The sequence below is a fragment of the Salmo trutta genome, chromosome 1 (assembly GCF_901001165.1).
Source record: "Salmo trutta chromosome 1, fSalTru1.1, whole genome shotgun sequence".
NCBI classification, from domain to species: Eukaryota; Metazoa; Chordata; class Actinopteri; order Salmoniformes; family Salmonidae; genus Salmo; species Salmo trutta.
In genome coordinates this window covers 77,536,915-77,556,811 of record NC_042957.1, presented here as the reverse complement: position 1 = coordinate 77,556,811, position 19,897 = coordinate 77,536,915, and the positions used below count along the sequence as shown (strand labels likewise).

The 19,897-nt window shown below is 46.7% G+C and overlaps 1 protein-coding gene across 1 annotated transcript in view; it reads right to left on the bottom strand.

Moving 5' to 3' along the window:
* Window positions 1–4,505: 4,505 nt before the first annotated feature.
* Window positions 4,506–19,897, bottom strand: part of LOC115208269 (tubulin-specific chaperone D-like) — a 72,565-nt gene continuing 57,173 nt past the window's right edge. The window contains 7 exon segments of the mRNA XM_029776206.1: window positions 4,506–4,732; window positions 10,100–10,238; window positions 12,489–12,574; window positions 16,243–16,303; window positions 17,045–17,162; window positions 18,310–18,383; window positions 19,250–19,330. Of these exon segments, the coding sequence (XP_029632066.1) occupies window positions 10,205–10,238; window positions 12,489–12,574; window positions 16,243–16,303; window positions 17,045–17,162; window positions 18,310–18,383; window positions 19,250–19,330 (454 nt within the window). The 3' untranslated portion in view covers window positions 4,506–4,732; window positions 10,100–10,204.

The window sequence follows — 19,897 nt, the reverse complement described above, 5'->3', positions numbered from 1 at the left end:
CTACAGACACATGACTACATGAGCTACAGACACATGGCTACATGAGCTACAGACACATGGCTACATGAGCTACAGACACATGGCTACAGGAGCTACAGACACATGGCTACAGACACATGACTACATGAGCTACAGACACATGACTACATGAGCTACAGACACATGGCTACAGGAGCTACAGACATGGCTACAGGAGCTACAGACACATGGCTACAGACACATGACTACATGAGCTACAGACACATGGCTACATGAGCTACAGACACATGGCTACATGAGCTACAGACACATGGCTACAGGAGCTACAGACACATGGCTACAGACACATGACTACATGAGCTACAGACACATGACTACACGAGCTACAGACACATGACTACATGAGCTACAGACATGGCTACAGACACATGACTACATGAGCTACAGACACATGACTACATGAGCTACAGACATGACTACAGGAGCTACAGACATGACTACAGGAGCTACAGACACAGAGCTACAGACACATGGCTACATGAGCTACAGACACATGGCTACAGACACATGGCTACAGACACATGGCTACAGGAGCCACAGACACATGGCTACAGACACATGGCTACAGACACATGGCTACAGACACATGGCTACATGAGCTACAGACACATGGCTACAGACACATGGCTACAGGAGCCACAGACACAGAGCTACAGACACATGACTACATGAGCTACAGACACATGGCTACAGACACATGGCTACATGAGCTACAGACACATGGCTACAGGAGCTACAGACACATGGCTACAGACACATGGCTACAGGAGCTACAGACACATGGCTACAGACACATGGCTACAGGAGCTACAGACACATGGCTACAGGAGCTACAGACACATGGCTACAGGAGCTACGGACCGAGCAACAGACACCGCGCTGCAGACACAAAGCTAGACACGTGGCTACAGGAGAAACAGACACAGAGCTACAGACACATATCCACAGACGCAGAGAAACAGACACACCGCTACAGACACTACAGGCACATAGCTAGACACAGAGTTACAGAAGCTATAGACACAGAGCCACACACACTACAGACACAGAGCTACAGACACCACAGACATAGACACAGAGCTACAAACACAACGCTACATGGGCCACAGACACTACAGACAGAGCTACAGACACATACCTGCAGGAGCAACAGACACAGGGCTACAGGAGCAACAGAGCTACAGACACAGATCCACATACACATAGCCACAGACAGAGCTACAGACACAGAGCTACAGACAGAGTTACATACACATAGCTACAGACACAGGCACATAGCTACAGACAGAGTTACAGGAGCTACAGGGCTACAGGCACAGAGCTACAGGAGATACAGACACAGAGCTACAGGGCTACAGGCACAGAGCTACAGGAGCTACAGGCACAGAGCTACAGGAGCTACAGACACAGAGCTACAGGAGCTACAGGCACAGAGCTACAGGAGCTACAGACACAGAGCTACAGGGCTACAGGCACAGGGCTACAGGCACAGAGCTACAGGAGCTACAGACACAGAGCTACAGGAGCTACACGGCTACAGGCACAGAGCTACAAGAGCTACAGACACAGAGCTACAGGGCTACAGGCACAGAGCTACAGGGCTACAGGCACAGGGCTACAGACACAGATCCACAGGGCTACAGACACAGAGCTACAGACACAGAGCTACAGGGCTAAAGGCACAGGGCTACAGACACCGAGCTACAGACACAGAGCCACAGGGCTAAAGGCACAGGGCTACAGACACAGAGCTACAGACACAGATCTACAGGAGCTACAGACACAGAGCTACAGGGCTACAGGCACAGAGCTACAGACACAGATCCACAGGGCTAAAGGCACAGGGCTACAGACACAGATCCACAGGGCTAAAGGCACAGGGCTACAGACACGTACCGTTGACTCAGTCAGTCCTCCTACAGACACGGTCAACCCCAGTAGTGTGTGGTACTGGGGCAGTCTCAGCAGCTGGGTGATGTGGGGGAAGGCCTGAGACGGAGCATTCCAGTTCAGACTCTCTGCCCCTTCACTGAGAGAGAGAGAGCAGAGAGAGAGAGAGCAGAGAGAGCAGAGAGAGCAGAGAGAGCGAGAGAGAGAGAGAAAAGTGAGAGAGAGAGAGAGAGAGAGAGAGAGAGGGGAGAGAGAGAGAGAGAGCGGAGAGAGAGAGAGAGAGAGAGCGAGAGAGAGAGAGAGCGAGAGAGCGGAGAAAGAGAGCGCACAGAGAGAGAGAGAGGAGAAAGAGAGAGCGAGAGACACACACACACACACACACAGGGTAAGGGTCAATTTAGTTTTTCAATTCAATAAGTGAACTGAAATGTTAATGTTTCATTGAAACTTGCCCACTGTCTGAGATTACCCTGAGCCATCCATAGAGTCTTGTATGAGATTACCCAGAGGCATCCATAGAGTCTTGTATGAGATTACCCAGAGGCATCCATAGAGTCTTGTATGAGATTACCCAGAGGCATCCATAGAGTCTTGTATGAGATTACCCAGAGGCATCCATAGAGTCTTGTATGAGATTACCCAGAGGCATCCATAGAGTCTTGTATGAAATTACCCAGAGGCATCCATAGAGTCTTGTATGAGATTACCCAGAGGCATCCATAGAGTCTTGTATGAAATTACCCAGAGGCATCCATAGAGTCTTGTATGAGATTACCCAGAGGCATCCATAGAGTCTTGTATGAAATTACCCAGAGGCATCCATAGAGTCTTGTATGAAATTACCCAGAGGCATCCATAGAGTCTTGTATGAGATTACCCAGAGGCATCCATAGAGTCTTGTATGAGATTACCCAGAGCCATCCATAGAGTCTTGTATGAGATTACCCAGAGGCATCCATAGAGTCTTGTATGAAATTACCCAGAGGCATCCATAGAGTCTTGTATGAAATTACCCAGAGGCATCCATAGAGTCTTGTATGAGATTACCCAGAGCCATCCATAGAGTCTTGTATGAAATTACCCAGAGGCATCCATAGAGTCTTGTATGAAATTACCCAGAGGCATCCATAGAGTCTTGTATGAAATTACCCAGAGGCATCCATAGAGTCTTGTATGAAATTACCCAGAGGCATCCATAGAGTCTTGTATGAAATTACCCAGAGGCATCCATAGAGTCTTGTATGAAATTACCCAGAGGCATCCATAGATGCAGAACACATATCCAATATGCGTGTCATTAATGGATACATGGAATGCTCAAAAGGCACTAACATGGCGTCCAGTTGGCCAAAGTCTTACATGGCTCGGACACGACTTCACTCTTTCAGATCCCTCAAGTCCCTAGAGGGAGATTCAGGCTAGGAGATGTTTCTGGACAGGGCCTTAGACACACAATGGCAAGTCCCTAGAGGGAGATTCAGGCTAGGAGATGTTTCTGGACAGGGCCTTAGACACACAATGGCAAGTCCCTAGAGGGAGATTCAGGCTAGGAGATGTTTCTGGACAGGGTCTTAGACACACAATGGGAATAGTGCAGTTCTCTAATCACTTTCTGACTGACTGCTGATAGCCGCTTGCTTAATATGAATGTGATATGTGGTTGTCTCACCTAGCTATCTGATAACTACTCTATTGAGGGATAATGTGGTGACTGTGATGTGGTTATCTCACCTAGCTATCTGATAACTACTCTATTGAGGGATAATGTAGTGACTGTGATATGTGGTTGTCTCACCTAGCTATCTGATAACTACTCTGTTGAGGGATAATGTGGTTGTCTCACCTAGCTATCTGATAACTACTCTGTTGAGGGATAATGTGGTTGTCTCACCTAGCTACCTTCAGATCTAAGTCCCTTTGGATAACAGCATCTGCTAAATGACAGAAATGTAAATGTGTTTAGACTCACGTAGGGAAGATGGCGAGCAGCTCCTCTCGGTGGCGAGCAGCTCCTCTCGGTGGCGAGCAGCTCCTCTCGGTGGCGAGCAGCTCCTCTCGGTGGCGAGCAGCTCCTCTCGGTGGGGGATGTGAGGTACTGCAGGGTTGTTACTATGGAGGAGCCTGACGAACACTGATCCAGCATGGGCTCTGTAGCGGTCGATCTTCTCTGCTGACTGCTGGGCCAAGCGACACATCATACCATTCACCCTGAGGAGGAGAGGAGGAGAGGAGATGAGAGGAGAGAGGGATGAATGGAGAGAGGGATGAGACGAGGAGAGATGGAGGAGAGGAGGAGAGATGGATGAGTGGAGGAGAGATGAGTGGGAGGAGAGGAGAGAGGGATGAATGGAGAGGTACAGCCATCATCCCCAATAATATTTGTAATTCCTACTATATCAAATAACATACATCTATAAATAATCTATGAAGCATCTATGAAGGCCTTATGAAGGGTTTATGAGGGCGTTAATCCATTGCTATTCACAGGTCTGGTGAGAGTAGTTGTGGAGCGGTGCCCACCACACACAGAGTCATCTCCATCAGGCTAGTCATGGCTGCCTCTCTCACCCTGGAGAGAAGAGAGATGAATACCTTAAACACACACAGAGTCATCTCCATCAGGCTAGTCATGGCTGCCTCTCTCACCCTGGAGAGAAGAGAGATGAATACCTTAAACACACACAGAGTCATCTCCATCAGGCTAGTCATGGCTGCCTCTCTCACCCTGGAGAGAAGAGAGATGAATACCTTAAACACACACAGAGTCATCTCCATCAGGCTAGTCATGGCTGCCTCTCTCACCCTGGAGAGAAGAGAGATGAATACCTTAAACACACACAGAGTCATCTCCATCAGGCTAGTCATGGCTCCGCCCCCGGGTCCTAAAAGCTAATATTCAAATCAGTCTGTCATGTCCCGAGGGCAGCTTTTGTTTGTGTGATATGGTAATCAGGACATCTACTCTAATGTCATGCCCTGAGAGGGGAGCCACAGTGTGTGTGTGTGTGTGTGTGTGTGTGTGTGTGTGTGTGTGTGTGTGAACGCACGTGCGGAGCGACAGTTGGAGTGAGGTGGTGGAGAGAATGCTGTAAAAAGGGTCCACTTCATTAGACAGACAGACAGACAGACAGACAGACAGACAGACAGACAGACAGACAGACAGACAGACAGACAGACAGACAGACAGGTTGATGTAATATTAAGGTTGTAATAAGGAGTAAAGGTCATAGATCAGATTTATCATTCTCTACAAGCCTCCTCCCTAAGTTTGTTTATTCACTGCTTTAGCACACTCTGCCAACCCTGATGTCCTAGCCGTGTCTGAATCCTGGCTTAGGAAGGCCACCAAAAACCCTGAAATGTACATCCCTAACTATAACATTTTCCGACAAGATAGAACTGCCAAAGGGGGCGGAGTTGCAATCTACTGCAGAGTTCTGTCTTAGTATCCAGGTCTGTACCCAAACAATTTGAGCTTCTACTTTTAAAAATCCACCTTCCAGAAACAAGTCTCTCACCGTTGCCGCTTGTTATAGACCCCCTTCTGCCCCCAGCTGTGCCCTGGACACCATATGTGAACTGATTGCCCACCATCTATCTTCAGAACTTGTGCTGTTAGGTAACCTAAACTGGGACATGCTTAACACCCCAGCCATCCTACAATCTAAGCTTGATGCCCTCAATCTCACACAAATTATCAATGAACCTACCAGGTACAACCCCAAAGCCGTAAACACTGGCACCCTCATAGATATCATCCTAACCAACTTGCCCTCTAAATACACGTCTGCTGTTTTCAACCAAGATCTCAGCCTCATTGCCTGCATCCGTAATGGGTCTGCAGTCAAATGACCACCACTCATCACTGTCAAACGCTCCCTGAAACACTTCAGCGAGCAGGCCTTTCTAATTGACCTGGCCCGGGTATCCTGGAAGGATATTGACCTCATCCCATCAGTAGAGGATGCCTGGTTGCTCTTTAAAAGTGCTTTCCTCACCATCTTAAATAAGCATGCCCCTTTCCATTTTTTTTAAACCAGGAACAGATATAGCCCTTGGTTCACTTCAGACCTGACTGCCCTTGACCAGCACAAAAACATCCTGTGGCGTTCTGCATTAGCATCAAATAGCCCCCTTGATTTACAACTTTTCAGGGAAGTTAGGAACCAATATACACAGGCAGAAAGCCAAGGCTAACTTTTTCAAACAGAAATTTGCATCCTGCAGCATAAACTCCAAAAAGTTTTGGGACACTGTAAAGTCCATGGAGAATAAGAGCACCTCCTCCCAGCTGCCCACTGCACTGAGGATAGGAAACACTGTCACCACCGATAAATCCACAATAATTGAGAATTTCAATAAGCATTTTTCTACGGCTGGCCATGCTTTCCACCTGGCTACCCCTACCCCGGTCAACAGCTCTGCACCCCCTACAGCAACTTGCCCAAGCCTCCCCCATTTCTCCTTCACCCAAATCCAGATAGCTGATGTTCTGAAAGAGCTGAAAAATCTGGACTCCTACAAATCAGCCGGGCTAGACAATCTAGACCCTCTCTTTCTAAAATGATACGCTGAAATTGTTGCAACCCCTATTACTAGCCTGTTCAACCCTCTCTTTCGTATCGTCTGAGATCCCCAAAGATTGGAAAGCTGCTGCGGTCATCCCCCTCTTCAAAAGGGGAGACACTCTAGACCCAAACTGCTACAGACCTATATTTATCCTACCCTCTCTTTCTAAGGTCTTCGAAAACCAAGTTAACAAACAGATCACCGACCATTTCGAATCCCACCGTACCTTCTTTGGACACTGTGTTAACTAACCTCCAGACGAGCTTCAATGCCATACAACACTCCTTCCGTGGCCTCCAACTGCAAGTAAAACTAAATGCATGCTCTTCAACTGATCGCATCTGCCCGCCCGTCCAACATCACTACTCTGGACGGTTCTGACCTAGAACATGTGGACAACTACACATACCTAGGTGTCTGGTTAGACTGTAAACTCTCCTTCCAGACTCAAATTAAACATCTCCAATCCAAAATTAAATCTAGAATCGGCTTCCTATTTCGCAACAAAGACACCTTCACTCAGGCTGCCAAACTGACCATCCTACCAATCCTTGACTTCGGCGATGTCATTTACAAAATAGCCTCCAACACTCTACTCAACAAACTGGATGCAGTCTATCACAGTGACATCCGTTTTGTCACCAAAGCCCCATATACCTCCAACCACTGCAACCTGAATGCTCTCGTTGGCTGGTCCTCGCTTCATATTCGTCGCCAAACCCATTGGCTCCAGGTCATCTATAAGTCTTTGCTAGGTAAAGCCCCGCCTTATCTCAGCTCACTGGTCACCATAGCAGCACCCACCTGTAGCACGCGCTCCAGCAGGTATATTTCACTGGTCACCCCCAAAGCCAACTCCTCCTTTGGTCGTCTCTCCTTCCAGTTCTCTGCTGCCAATGACTGGAACGAATTGCATATTGCATGACCCGTATCTCCCTCACTAAATTTAAGCACCAGCTGTCAGAGCAGCTCAACGATCACTGCACCTGTACATAGCCCATCTGTAAATAACCCATCCAACTACCTCATCCCCATATTGTTATTTATTGTTTCCCTCCTTTGCACCCCAGTATCTCTACTTGCACATTCATCTTCTGCTCATCTGTCACTCCAGTGTTTAATTGCTAAATTGTAATTATTTCGCCACTATGGTCTTTTTATTGCCTTACCTCCCTTATCTTACCTCATTTGCCCCCACTGTATATATACTTTTTCTCCATTGTATTATTGACTGTATGTTTTGTTTATTCCATGTGTAACTCTGTGTTGTTTGTGTTGCACTGCTGTGCTTTATCTTGGCCAGGTCGCAGTTGTAAATGAGAACTTGTTCTCAACTAGTCTACCTGGTTAAATAAAGGACTTGTTCTCAACTAGTCTACCTGGTTAAATAAAGGACTTGTTCTCAACTAGTCTACCTGGTTAAATAAAGGACTTGTTCTCAACTAGTCTACCTGGTTAAATAAAGGACTTGTTCTCAACTAGTCTACCTGGTTAAATAAAGGACTTGTTCTCAACCAGCCTAACTGGTTAAATAAAGGACTTGTTCTCAACCAGCCTACCTGGTTAAATAAAGGACTTGTTCTCTACTAGTCTACCTGGTTAAATAAAGGACTTGTTCTCAACCAGCCTACCTGGTTAAATAAAGGACTTGTTCTCAACTAGTCTACCTGGTTAAATAAAGCTGAAATAAATAAATACATTTAAAAAAAGAAGCAACCAGTTCAAACTAACAGTTAGTTGATGTTTGGTGAGCAGCAGCATTGAAGGCCAGGCAACAGGTCTGGTTAAATCAATCAGAAACTAACAGTTAGTTGATGTTTGGTGAGCAGCAGCATTGAAGGCCAGGCAACAGGTCTGGTTAAATCAATCAGAAACTAACAGTTAGTTGATGTTTGGTGAGCAGCAGCATTGAAGGCCAGGCAACAGGTCTGGTTAAATCAATCAGAAACTAACAGTTAGTTGATGTTTGGTGAGCAGCAGCATTGAAGGCCAGGCAACAGGTCTGGTTAAATCAATCAGAAACTAACAGTTAGTTGATGTTTGGTGAGCAGCAGCATTGAAGGCCAGGCAACAGGCCTGGTTAAATCAATCAGAAACTAACAGTTAGTTGATGTTTGGTGAGCAGCAGCATTGAAGGCCAGGCAACAGGTCTGGTTAAATCAATCAGAAACTAACAGTTAGTTGATGTTTGGTGAGCAGCAGCATTGAAGGCCAGGCAACAGGCCTGGTTAAATCAATCAGAAACAGATATCATTGCCACAGGACTGTCCTGTTAGAACAAAAGGTATGATGATTCAACCTCACGACATGTCTCTCCTTCCCCCTCTCTTACTCCACCTCACAGAGGAATGTGTCCCCACTGGAGAAGGGAGAGAGAGACCGACAGATAGAACGACAGAGAGAGAAAGACAGGGAGAAGGACAGAGACAGACAGAGCGAGAGAGCGAGACAGACAGAGCGAGAGAGAGAGAGAGAGACAGACAGAGCGAGAGAGCGAGACAGACAGACAGAGCGAGAGAGCGAGACAGACAGAGCGAGAGAGAGAGACAGAGAGAGAGACAGAGAGAGAGACAGAGAGACAGACAGAGCGAGAGAGCGAGACAGACAGAGCGAGAGAGAGAGACAGAGAGAGAGACAGAGAGAGAGACAGAGAGAGAGAGAGAGACAGACAGAGCGAGAGAGCGAGACAGACAGAGCGAGAGAGAGAGACAGAGAGAGAGACAGAGAGAGAGACAGAGAGAGAGAGAGAGACAGACAGAGCGAGTGAGAGAGACAGACAGAGCGAGTGAGAGAGACAGACAGACAGAGCGAGAGAGCGAGACAGACAGACAGAGAGCGAGACAGACAGAGCGAGTGAGAGAGACAGACAGAGCGAGAGACAGAGAGAGACAGAGAGACAGACAGAGAGAGAGAGAGACAGACAGACAGACAGAGAGAGAGAGAGAGCGACAGACAGAGCGCGAGAGAGAGAGACAGACAGAGCGCGAGAGAGAGAGACAGACAGAGCGCGAGAGAGAGAGACAGACAGAGCGCGAGAGAGAGAGACAGACAGAGCGCGAGAGACAGACAGAGCGCGAGAGACAGACAGAGCGCGAGAGACAGACAGAGCGCGAGAGACAGACAGAGCGCGAGAGACAGACAGAGCGCGAGAGACAGACAGAGCGCGAGAGACAGACAGAGCGCGAGAGAGCGCGAGAGACAGACAGAGCGCGAGAGAGCGCGAGAGAGCGCGAGAGAGCGCGAGAGAGCGCGAGAGAGAGCGAGAGAGCGCGAGAGAGCGCGAGAGAGAGAGAGAGAGAGAGAGAGAGAGAGAGAGAGAGAGAGAGAGAGAGAGAGAGAGAGAGAGAAAAGAGAGAGAGAGATCAAACAACAACGAGAAAGAGAAAAGGAGAAAGTCCGTCCCACAGCAGGCCCAGGTGACACGCCAGGTGACATTCCTGTCAGGTAAACTAACTAAACATTGCCCGGGGCCACCAGGTGTGACACATGCCTGTAGGGCAGGGAGAGGAGTCTTGAAGGGGAGTGATTCAGGCCCTCTGGGCAGGGGTAAACTTGGGGTAGTGTGTGTGTGTGTGTGTGTGTGTGTGTGTGTCTCACTCACCAGGCTCCTACGTCTCCTCTGCTGTCCAGTGTGTAGTCAGTCATACAGTCCAGCAGAGCTCTGTAGACAGCTGACACATTCCCCTCACACACCACCGAATCAGAACTACCCTGGGCGGATACCCCCACTGTCACACACCCTGACAGAGAGGGAAATAGAGGGGGTTAGGAGGGGAGAGAGACAATAAAACTACTTTTTATTGTTCATTTCACTTTTGTTTATTATCTACTTCACTTGCTTTGGCAATGTTAACATATATGTTTCCCATAACAATAAAGCCCTTAAATTAAAATGTAAATGAAATTGAAAGAGAAAATCTGAGTTGGATATATTGAAAGAAAAGAACAGTGAGTTAGAGAGGAAGGGTAAGATTCAGACGGAGTAGGAGACGGAGTAGGACACGGAGTAGGACACGGAGTAGGAGACGGAGTAGGAGACGGAGTAGGAGACGGAGTAGGAGACGGAGTAGGACACGGAGTAGGAGTAGGACACGGAGTAGGACACGGAGTAGGACACGGAGTAGGACACGGAGTAGGACACGGAGTAGGACACGGAGTAGGACACGGAGTAGGAGACGGAGTAGGAGACGGAGTAGGAGACGGAGTAGGACACGGAGTAGGACACGGAGTAGGACACGGAGTAGGAGACGGAGTAGGACACGGAGTAGGACACGGAGTAGGACACGGAGTAGGAGACGGAGTAGGAGCAGGACACGGAGTAGGACACGGAGTAGGACACGGAGTAGGACACGGAGTAGGACACGGAGTAGGACACGGAGTAGGAGACGGAGTAGGCGACGGAGTAGGCCACGGAGTAGGAGACGGAGTAGGAGACGGAGTAGGACACGGAGTAGGACACGGAGTAGGAGACGGAGTAGGACACGGAGTAGGACACGGAGTAGGACACGGAGTAGGACACGGAGTAGGACACGGAGTAGGACACGGAGTAGGAGACGGAGTAGGAGACGGAGTAGGAGACGGAGTAGGACACGGAGTAGGAGACGGAGTAGGACACGGAGTAGGACACGGAGTAGGAGACGGAGTAGGACACGGAGTAGGCCACGGAGTAGGCCACGGAGTAGGCCACGGAGTAGGACACGGAGTAGGACACGGAGTAGGACACGGAGTAGGACACGGAGTAGGACACGGAGACGGAGACAGAGTAGGACACGGAGTAGGACATGGAGTAGGAGTAGGACACGGAGTAGGACACGGAGACGGAGACAGAGTAGGACACGGAGTAGGACACGGAGTAGGACACGGAGTAGGACACAGAGTAGGACACAGAGTAGGACACAGAGTAGGACACAGAGTAGGACACAGAGTAGGACACAGAGTAGGACACGGAGACAGAGTAGGACACGGAGTAGGACACGGAGTAGGAGACGGAGACGGAGTAGGACACGGAGTAGGACACGGAGTAGGACACGGAGACGGAGACGGAGTAGGAGACGGAGACGGAGTAGGACACGGAGTAGGACACGGAGTAGGACACGGAGTAGGACACGGAGTAGGACACGGAGTAGGACACGGAGACGGAGTAGGACACGGAGTAGGACACGGAGACGGAGTAGGACACGGAGTAGGACACGGAGACGGAGACGGAGTAGGAGACGGAGACGGAGTAGGACACGGAGTAGGACACGGAGTAGGACACGGAGTAGGAGACGGAGTAGGACACGGAGTAGGACACGGAGTAGGACACGGAGTAGGACACGGAGTAGGAGATGGACGGAGAAAGAGGCGATTAAAGAGAGAAACATGAGGGGAGGACAGACATGATAGACAGGTCCTGCAGGTACAACCAGCTGGCTGTTTACTTCTGACTACAACTCTAACACTACAGTTAACCTGTTACCCCAGAAGACAAACAACTAGACAGACAGACAGGGTGAGAGGGAGGGAGACAGACAGACAGGGAGAGAGGGAGGGAGACAGACAGACAGGGAGAGAGGGAGGGAGACAGACAGACAGGGAGAGAGGGAGGGAGACAGACAGACAGGGAGAGAGGGAGGGAGACAGACAGACAGGGAGAGAGGGAGGGAGACAGACAGACAGGGAGAGAGGGAGGGAGACAGACAGACAGGGAAGGAGATAGACAGGGAGAGGTGGAAGAGTACAGGGGGGAGGAGTAGAGAGGTGGAGGAGAGGAGAGGGGGAGGGGTGGAGGGAGAGGGAGTAAAGGGGGAGGTGTAGAGGTTGGGGGAGTGGAGGGGGAGGAGAGGAGAGGGTGGAGGAGTGGAGGGAGGAGGAGTAAAGGGGGAGGAGAGGAGAGGTGGAGGAGTGGAGGGAGAGGGAGTAAAGGGGGAGGTGTAGAGGTTGGGGGAGTGAAGGGGGAGGAGAGGAGATAGATGGAGAAGAGGATGGAGGAGTGTAGAGGACAGACTCACTGTGCCATGGCCTTGGCAGCATCTCTCCTGGCCTCTGTGAAGCACACCTCCCTCTGACTACAGCTCTGCTGAAGACCTGACAGGATCTGATACACACAAGGTAGTCTGATATAACGTGTCCTGTTGAAACTGACCTGAGACACTGTGTACAACGCTGCTACAATAGAATAAGGTCATAGTGAAAGGAGGCTGCTCTTCCCAACATGTCAGGGTTAATATATCAGTACAATAGTGAAATCAGGCTGTATATGTGGTTCTGATGTTATTAACTACCTGGTGTAGTGTTATTAACTACCTGGTGTAGTGTTATTAACTACCTGGTGTACAGTACCTGGTGTAGTGTTATTAACTAACAGATGTATAGTACCTGGTGTAGTGTTATTAACTAACAGATGTATAGTACCTGGTGTAGTGTTATTAACTAACAGATGTATAGTACCTGGTGTAGTGTTATTAACTAACAGATGTATAGTACCTGGTGTAGTGTTATTAACTACCTGGTGTAGTGTTATTAACTAACATATGTAGTGTTATTAACTAACAGGTGTAGTGTTATTAACTAACAGGTGTAGTGTTATTAACTAACAGGTGTAGTGTTATTAACTACCTGGTGTAGTGTTATTAACTACCTGGTGTAGTGTTATTAACTACCTGGTGTAGTGTTATTAACTAACATATGTAGTGTTATTAACTAACAGGTGTAGTGTTATTAACTAACAGGTGTAGTGTTATTAACTAACAGGTGTAGTGTTATTAACTACCTGGTGTAGTGTTATTAACTACCTGGTGTAGTGTTATTAACTAACAGGTGTAGTGTTATTAACTAACAGGTGTAGTGTTATTAACTAACAGGTGTAGTGTTATTAACTACCTGGTGTAGTGTTATTAACTAACAGATGTATAGTACCTGGTGTAGTGTTATTAACTAACAGATGTACAGTACCTGGTGTAGTGTTATTAACTAACAGGTGTAGTGTTATTAACTAACAGGTCTACAGTACCTGGTGTAGTGTTATTAACTAACAGGTGTAGTGTTATTAACTAACAGGTGTATATAGTACCTGGTGAAGTGTTATTAACTAAAGGATGTAGTGTTATTAACTAACAGATGTACAGTACCTGGTGTAGTGTTATTAACTAACAGGTGTACAGTACCTGGTGTAGTGTTATTAACTAACAGGTGTAGTGTTATTAACTAACAGGTGTATATAGTACCTGGTGTAGTGTTATTAACTAACAGGTGTACAGTACCTGGTGTAGTGTTATTAACTAACAGGTGTAGTGTTATTAACTAACAGGTGTATATAGTACCTGGTGTAGTGTTATTAACTAACAGGTGTACAGTACCTGGTGTAGTGTTATTAACTAACAGGTGTACAGTACCTGGTGTAGTGTTATTAACATGTACCAATGTTGGTCCAACTGACTCAGGACATTGACAACATTAACATGTACCTATGTTGGTCCAACTGACTCAGGTGATTGACAACATTAACATGTACCAATGTTGGTCCAACTGACTCAGGACATTGACAACATTAACATGTACCTATGTTGGTCCAACTGACTCAGGAGATTGACAACATTAACATGTACCTATGTTGGTCCAACTGACTCAGGTGATTGACAACATTAACATGTACCTATGTTGGTCCAACTGACTCAGGTGATTGACAACATTAACATGTACCAATGTTGGTCCAACTGACTCAGGACATTGACAACATTAACATGTACCTATGTTGGTCCAACTGACTCAGGAGATTGACAACATTAACATGTACCTATGTTGGTCCAACTGACTCAGGACATTGACAACATTAACATGTACCTATGTTGGTCCAACTGACTCAGGTGATTGACAACATTAACATGTACCTATGTTGGTCCAACTGACTCAGGTGATTGACAACATTAACATGTACCAATGATGGTCCAACTGACTCAGGTGATTGACAACATTAACATGTACCTATGTTGGTCCAACTGACTCAGGACATTGACAACATTAACATGTACCTATGTTGGTCCAACTGACTCAGGACATTGACAACATTAACATGTACCTATGTTGGTCCAACTGACTCAGGTGATTGACAACATTAACATGTACCTATGTTGGTCCAACTGACTCAGGACATTGACAACATTAACATGTACCTATGTTGGTCCAACTGACTCAGGTGATTGACAACATTAACATGTACCTATGTTGGTCCAACTGACTCAGGTGATTGACAACATTAACATGTACCTATGTTGGTCCAACTGACTCAGGTGATTGACAACATTAACATGTACCTATGTTGGTCCAACTGACTCAGGTGATTGACAACATTAACATGTACCAATGATGGTCCAACTGACTCAGGTGATTGACAACATTAACATGTACCAATGTTGGTCCAACTGACTCAGGACATTGACAACATTAACATGTACCTATGTTGGTCCAACTGACTCAGGACATTGACAACATTAACATGTACCTATGTTGGTCCAACTGACTCAGGTGATTGACAACATTAACATGTACCTATGTTGGTCCAACTGACTCAGGACATTGACAACATTAACATGTACCTATGTTGGTCCAACTGACTCAGGAGATTGACAACATTAACATGTACCTATGTTGGTCCAACTGACTCAGGACATTGACAACATTAACATGTACCTATGTTGGTCCAACTGACTCAGGTGATTGACAACATTAACATGTACCTATGTTGGTCCAACTGACTCAGGACATTGACAACATTAACATGTACCTATGTTGGTCCAACTGACTCAGGTGATTGACAACATTAACATGTACCTATGTTGGTCCAACTGACTCAGGTGATTGACAACATTAACATGTACCTATGTTGGTCCAACTGACTCAGGTGATTGACAACATTAACATGTACCTATGTTGGTCCAACTGACTCAGGTGATTGACAACATTAACATGTACCTATGTTGGTCCAACTGACTCAGGTGATTGACAACATTAACATGTACCTATGTTGGTCCAACTGACTCAGGTGATTGACAACACTTGAGACAACATGTATGTGGGTGAAAAGACACTGGAGGAGAGAAAGAGGGCAAGAGAGAGAGAGACAGACGGGGGGGTAGTGAAAGACAGACAGACGGGGGGTAGTGAGAGACAGACAGACGGGGGGTAGTGAGAGACAGACAGACGGGGGGTAGTGAGAGACAGACAAACGGGGGGTAGTGAGAGACAGACAGACGGGGGGTAGTGAGAGACAGACAAACGGGGGGGTAGTGAGAGACAGAGAGAGAGAGACAGACGGGGGGGGTAGTGAGAGACAGAGAGAGACAGACGGGGGGTAGTGAGAGAGAGAGAGAGAGAGACAAGGCGGGGGTAGTGAGAGAGAGAGAGAGAGAGGAGAGAGAGAGAGAGAGAGAGAGAGAGAGAGAGAGAGAGAGAGAGAGAGAGAGAGAGAGAGAGAGAGAGAGAGAGAGCGAGAGAGAGAGAGAGAGAGAGAGAGAGAGAGAGAGAGAGAGAGAGAGAGAGAGAGAGAGAGAGAGAGAGGAGAGAGAGAGGAGAGAGAGAGAGAGAGAGAGAGAGAGAGAGAGAGAGAGAGAGAGAGAGAGAGAGAGAGAGAGAGAGAGAGAGAGAGAGAGAGAGAGACAGACGGGGGTAGTGAGAGAGAGAGAAAGAGAGAGAGAGAGAGAGAGACAGACAGACGGGGGGGGGGTAGTGAGAGAAAGAGAGAGCGTAGCAAGCGAGAAGTGAACTAACCCTCTGGTGAATGCTCTTGAGTCCATCCACACAGTCTGAAGAGATGAGCTCTGTCACCGTTCTACAATCCAGTACAATACAATGTTACTGTCCACAGCGAACAACAGTAACGTTCAACACCCCCAGATAGCACATATCTCACACACTGTTGGGTCTACAAGAGACATAGAGACGGTCAATGACCTATGACTTTATAGGAGCCAAGGGCTTAAGTCAAAGCAGGAAGTCAAATCACGGGTCGATATGCAAAACAGAAAAACAAAGGAAACCCACACACTGCTCCTTATTAAAGCTCTACGTATGAGACCGATTCGTAAAGCGTATTAAAAAGCTTATTAAAAAGCTTATTAAAAAGCTTCTTAAAAAGCGTATTAAAAAGCGTATTAAAAAGCGTATTAAAAAGCTTATTAAAAAGCTTCTTAAAAAGCTTCTTAAAAAGCGTATTAAAAAGCGTATTAAAAAGCGTATTAAAAAGCTTATTAAAAAGCGTATTAAAAAGCGTATTAAAAAGCGTATTAAAAAGCGCATTAAAAAGCGCATTAAAAAGCTTATTAAAAAGCGTATTAAAAAGCGTATTAAAAAGCAGTGTGTGGGTTTCCTTACCTTTCCCTCCTGTTATTCAACTGTTACCAGGCACCTGCAAAAACAGATGGCTCAGACGTGCGAGTGCCTTTTCAATTCCGACACGCAAAACAAAAGCTGTCATTGCGGATGGATTTGACTAAATAACAACGTTTATGTGGTTTTCCTATAAGTACGGCCAATACTGTGATTGGCTGGTTGAGAGGTGAGGTTGCAGTACCTGTTGTTCTGATTGGCCAGCTTGTAGAGGGCGTGGCTGATCTCGGCAGATGCCAGAATGGCGCCATGGCGACTGTGTAGATCAATGCCCAGCGCTATGGGCAGCAGCTGAGGCATAACTGAAAACACAACCATCAAAATTTAAAATGTCATTCTAACTCAATTATTGTATGTGTCTTTTCATTCTTTGCAGGGACACCTGACAGAACATAAACAGTCTACACAGGGGTGTGTGTGGTTGATTTGTTTGAATATAACCTGAATGATTTGTGGCCTGGCTGGTCTACCTGTAATGCCACAGCCTCCGGCACACGTCTACGATATCACTACAGTTTCAAATCTGTCCGACTGCCCTTTGACCTCTCTCTGTGTGTTCTCTATGTGTTCATTATAAACACATAACTCATTCAGTAACAACTTGACAGATTTACAGACCCAGACACAACAACAGTGACTGTCACCCAGTCCATCCCACAGTAAGACACTGTGTTGTGTTACAGCAGGTAGGGAACAGTGACTGTCACCCAGTCCATCCCACAGTAAGACACTGTGCTGTGTTACAGCAGGTAGGGAACAGTGACTGTCACCCAGTCCATCCCACAGTAAGACACTGTGTTGTGTTACAGCAGGTAGAGAACAGTGACTGTCACCCAGTCCATCCCACAGTAAGACACTGTGTTGTGTTACAGCAGGTAGGGAACAGTGACTGTCACCCAGTCCATCCCACAGTAAGACACTGTGTTGTGTTACAGCAGGTAGGGAACAGTGACTGACACCCAGTCCATCCCACAGTAAGACACTGTGTTGTGTTACAGCAGGTAGGGAACAGTGACTGTCACCCAGTCCATCCCACAGTAAGACACTGTGCTGTGTTAAAGCAGGTAGGGAACAGTGACTGTCACCCAGTCCATCCTACAGCAGGTAGGGAACAGTGACTGACACCCAGTCCATCCCACAGTAAGACACTGTGTTGTGTTACAGCAGGTAGGGAACAGTGACTGTCACCCAGTCCATCCCACAGTAAGACACTGTGCTGTGTTAAAGCAGGTAGGGAACAGTGACTGTCACCCAGTCCATCCCACAGTAAGACACTGTGTTGTGTTACAGCAGGTAGGGAACAGTGACTGTCACCCAGTCCATCCCACAGTAAGACACTGTGTTGTGTTACAGCAGGTAGGGAACAGTGACTGTCACCCAGTCCATCCCACAGTAAGACACTGTGTTGTGTTACAGCAGGTAGGGAACAGGACCAATGACATAGCTCACCTGTTGTGGCCATATAATCAGGTGCTTGAGGCGTCAGATTATGCAAAGCCTTTGTCGCTAGCTGTCGAATCACCCTGCAACACAACAGATACACATGCAAAGAAGAACAACACTTCTCCATTACATACAACTGCTTCTACTCTAATAGGCTATACACAGTACCAACGCTTTAATGGCAACAGGCTGGCATATGGACATCCCACTTGGGACAAACACATACGACAAATACTCATTTGAGGTGTGCTTGATTTAGCTTCTGGGACTATGCCATTGGTTTAGCTTCTGGGACTATGCCATTGGTTTAGCTTCTGGGACTATTCCATTGGTTTAGCTTCTGGGACTATGCCATTGGTTTAGCTTCTGGGACTATTCCATTGGTTTAGCTTCTGGGACTATGCCATTGGTTTAGCTTCTGGGACTATGCCATTGGTTTAGCTTCTGGGACTATTCCATTGGTTTAGCTTCTGGGACTATGCCATTGGTTTAGCTTCTGGGACTATGCCATTGGTTTAGCTTCTGGGACTATGCCATTGGTTTAGCTTCTGGGACTATTCCATTGGTTTAGCTTCTGGGACTATGCCATTGGTTTAGCTTCTGGGACTATGCCATTGGTTTAGCTTCTGGGACTATGCCATTGGTTTAGCTTCTGGGACTATGCCATTGGTTTAGCTTCTGGGACTATGCCATTGGTTTAGCTTCTGGGACTATGCCATTGGTTTAGCTTCTAGGACTATGCCATTGGTTTAGCTTCTGGGACTATTCCATTGGTTTAGCTTCTGGGACTATGCCATTGGTTTAGCTTCTGGGACTATTCCATTGGTTTAGCTTCTGGGACTATGCCATTGGATCCATGGTAACGGGCAAACTAAATCAAGTACAGTATTTGAAAGTATTTGATGAAAGTCTAAAGGACATGGATGAGGACAGGAAAGGCCCTTACCCGTCCCAGTGGTTGATCTTCATGGCTACCAAGTGGTCTATCATGGGCCTGGTGTATTCTGGGAAACTGGCGATGTAAACACTGAAGAGAACGAGGCAAGAGGTTATTACTATTTTACTACTACAGGCAATGTTATAACAACTACTACAGGTAATGTTATAACAACTACTACTACAGGTAATGTTATAACAACTACTACTACTACTACTACTACTACAGGTAATGTATTAACAGGGTGAACAACTACTACTTCAGGTAATGTTATAACAACTACTACTACAGGTAATGTTATAACAACTACTACTACAGGTAATGTTATAACTACTACTACTACTACAGGTAATGTATTAACAGGGTGAACAACTACTACTTCAGGTAATGTTATAACAACTACTACTACAGGTAATGTTATAACAACTACTACTACAGGTAATGTTATAACTACTACTACTACTACTACTACAGGTAATGTATTAACAGGGTGAACAACTACTACTTCAGGTAATGTTATAACAACTACTACTACAGGTAATGTTATAACAACTACTACTACTACAGGTAATGTTATAACAACTACTACTACAGGTAATGTTATAACAACTACTACTACAGGTAATGTTATAACAACTACTACTACAGGTAATGTTA